This window comes from Medicago sativa, chromosome 6 (assembly GCF_051527215.1).
Source record: "Medicago sativa cultivar Bolivia chromosome 6, Bolivia_mono, whole genome shotgun sequence".
NCBI lineage: Eukaryota > Viridiplantae > Streptophyta > Magnoliopsida > Fabales > Fabaceae > Medicago > Medicago sativa.
In genome coordinates, this window is record NC_140754.1 from 66,568,239 (window position 1) to 66,571,734 (window position 3,496).

A 3,496-nucleotide genomic window follows, 5' to 3' on the forward strand; every position below is an offset into this window, starting at 1 on the left:
AGGTTCATAGGAGCTAGTCTGAGAGGGCTTTTTGTGGGATTTGGTTAGTGTTGGATGTCTTTGTAATAGTTTTGGATAACGATGACCTAGGGGTTTATCATCATCAGAGTCAGAAGATGATGATGTGGTTTCTAAAGAGGTGGAAGAAGAGTTGCTGGATATCTCATGTACTACAGGTTCTGTGTGAGAAGAAACATTACCTGTTGTAGAAGCTTCTGAACACTCAGTTGTTCTCTTCTGATACATTTTTGCAGTAACAGGACCCATCAGAAGTTGTGAAGCTTCTGACATTACAGTCTCTTGTAGTTCAGAAGCAATCTCCAAAACCTTTCCAGCAGCTTCAACAACACCAGATGCAGCAGTAGCAGTTTCTGTTTCCTTAATAACATGATGAAAATCCTTGATCCTCCTTACTTCTGGCTTCCTCTTCTTCTTTGGTATAGTTGGTTGATCAGGAGCAACCAAAGAAGTAGCAACTTCTTTAATTGATGGCTTTGCAGATAAACCAATCTTGAGCTTGTTAGAAGTAGCTTTTGCTTTCTTTGAGGGTTTTTCAGCTTCTAAGTATTCTTCTGCAGTCATCTTCCTCTTAGGTTTTCTCCTTCTAACAACTGGCAGAGCACCACCATACATTTCCTCAGGTACATCCTTCAACCTGATGACTTGTTAGTTGCCTCAAAGTGATACTTGATGAAATACATCTGTACATCAAGAGGATCCTTCTTGCAAATGGGTGGAAAATCTTTCATAAGATCAGATTTAGCTGTGGAATCATTCAAGTCAGTATCAAGCTTAGTGACAGACTTGATCAGCTTCATCTGCTTGAGTGTATGAGCATTAATGAACTTTCCAGTCTTAGTGTCAAGCAGCTTATCTGTGTAGGCTTCAATACTGCTGAGCTTGTCCAAAATCCCTCCTTGATAGAAAATTTCTGATAAGAGCCTTCCATAAGGTACCCAGGGTCTCTTCTGCAACTGACTCTTTCTCAGATTATCAATCAAGTGTTTGAACATGTATTTGAGCATATTCACCTTTTCTTTCTTGATGAAATGCTTAAGTAGAACTTTCTGCGCCAAGGTAGGTTTATCACTTGCACCTTTTGGGAGTAGATTTTCATTTTGGATCTTCTGAAGAAACTTCTTCTCAGTGCTTAAGTCAGCATACTTTCTTTCCTGCGTGGAGTTGTACATAGCCATGTTTACCTTTTCTTTCTAGAGGCGTTCTTCAGAACCAGAAGTTTCAATCCCTAAATATTTCCCAGAAGCTTCTACTCCAAGTATAGAAGCTATCTACCATTCTGCAATGACAACTGGTATACCACAGATGCTTGACCTGATTTCTGTGCAAGTAAATGGTTCAAGACCCATTTCTTCTCTGGTCTTTCCTTTCAGACTCGGATAGAGTAACACCTTTTCCCTTTCTTCAGCTATTGATGCAGCTTTGTCATAAACCGATGCTCTCACCCAGAAATGCCTAACCATGGCTTCGTATGTTGGTCCATTCAACATACTGAAGTATGGCATAAGACCTTGTTCTTCGTAGTAACTTCTGATCCAACAGTCATGGAAGGCTAGTGATGCAAAATCCACCGGATTTTCTATTTGAACAAATAAATCCCATTCTTCTAGACTCATGGTTCTTCCTTTGATACTATAGGCAAGGGCCTCTTGTGCATTGAATTCTGGAACGCTTCGGTTTGAGCTTGAGGATGCCATTGATGAAGATTGAAGATGATGAAGAAGATTTAGGGTTCTAAGGTTTTTGAGAGATGCGCTTACTTCGCAAGAGGTTTGAAAGAAAAGTGTTTGTTGTGAGTGAGTAGTGTGTGAATTGACAAAGTGTTAAAAGTAAAACGATTGCAATTCAAAAGAGACAAACAAACATATCATTAATGACATTGGGGGCACGTGAAAGTACTTTTCAAAGCTATTAAATCATCATTGCCCTTTTAAGTTATACACCAATAAAGATAAGCCACGTCAGAATTTTTCAGAGTAACTGCCAAGTTAGTGGGCCAGGAATTACCAAATAAAGTAACTCCCAACGTTTCCACTATTTCAACTATTCAGGAGCATAAAATCCAGCTTCTGAACTTCAGATTCTGACGTCATTATCAGAAGCATGTTTTCCTCAGAACCTCAATAAAGAGCTTCTGATGGACCACAGCTTCTGAACTTACTTCAGAACCTAAAATCCTATTCAGGAGCAAGCAAGCATTTATTCAGACACAAAGTGCATGTTCAAATTTTTCTTTATAAAATAAAATCTCTCAACAGTTAAAGGCTTAGTAAATATATCAGCCCATTGATTCTCAGTATCAATGAATTGTATATCTAAAATTCCTTTTTGAACATAATCTCTGATAAAATGGTGTTTGATTTCAATATGCTTGGCTCTTGAATGCAAAATTGGATTTTTAGACAAACAAATAGCAGCAGTATTATCACAATAAATGGGAATAATGTTGGCAATTATCTGATAGTCTTCCAACTGATGTTTCATCCAAAGTAGTTGTGTACAACAACTTGCAGCTGAAATGTATTCTGCTTCTGCTGTAGACATAGCAATAGTTGTTTGTCTTTTGCTAGCCCAGGATATGAGATTATCACCCAGAAATTGACAATTGCCACTGGTTGACTTTCTTTCAATCCTATCACCAGCATAATCAGCATCACATAATCCAATTGGCTTATAATCTAAGGATTTCCTATAAAGGAGTCCAAGATTAGTTGTTCCTTTAAAATACCTGAAGATTCTCTTGACAGCAGTCATATGAGATTCTCTAGGATCTGATTGAAACCTTGCACACAAGCATACACTGAATAAAATATCTGGCCCAGATGCAGTGAGGTATAACAAAGAACCAATCATACCTCTGTACAACTTCTGATCTACTTTAGCTCCTTCATCTTCTTTGCTTAAGGTGCACATAGGATGCATTGGAGTGTTCATCACTTTACAATCTTCAAGCTTGAACTTCTTCAGACGCTCCTTTGTATACTTTGATTAATGAACATAGACTCCATCTTTGCATTGATTGATTTGAATGCCAAGGAAGAACTTCAGCTCTCCCATCATGCTCATTTCAAATTCATCCTGCATTAACTTAGAAAATTCCTTGCAAAGAGATGCATTAGTAGAACCAAATATTATATCATCAACATATATTTGCACAACAAGAATATCTTTCCCAAGGGTCCTTCTGAAGAGTGTTGTGTCAACCTGACCTCTTTTAAAATAATTTCTGATTAAGAAATTACTTAGTCTATCATAACAAGCTCTGGGAGCTTGTTTCAAGCCATATAGTGATTTCTTTAGTCTAAAAACATGATCAGGATATTTAATATCCTCAAAACCAGGAGATTGCTTGACATACAATTCTTCTTCTATGACACCATTAAGAAATGCACTCTTGACATCCATTTGATATAATATTATGCCATGTTTAACTGCATATGAAAGAAGTAACTTGATTGCTTCCAATCTTGCAACTGGA

The 3,496-nt window shown here is 37.6% G+C and overlaps 1 protein-coding gene across 1 annotated transcript; it reads right to left on the bottom strand.

Annotated features, from left to right (window-relative positions):
• Window positions 1–1,289: 1,289 nt before the first annotated feature.
• Window positions 1,290–1,715, bottom strand: LOC146916452 (uncharacterized). Its single transcript, XM_085721642.1, has one exon. It carries the CDS (start codon window positions 1,713–1,715, stop codon window positions 1,290–1,292), a length of 426 nt encoding a protein of 141 aa, XP_085577768.1.
• Between the last annotated feature and the right edge of the window lie 1,781 nt (window positions 1,716–3,496).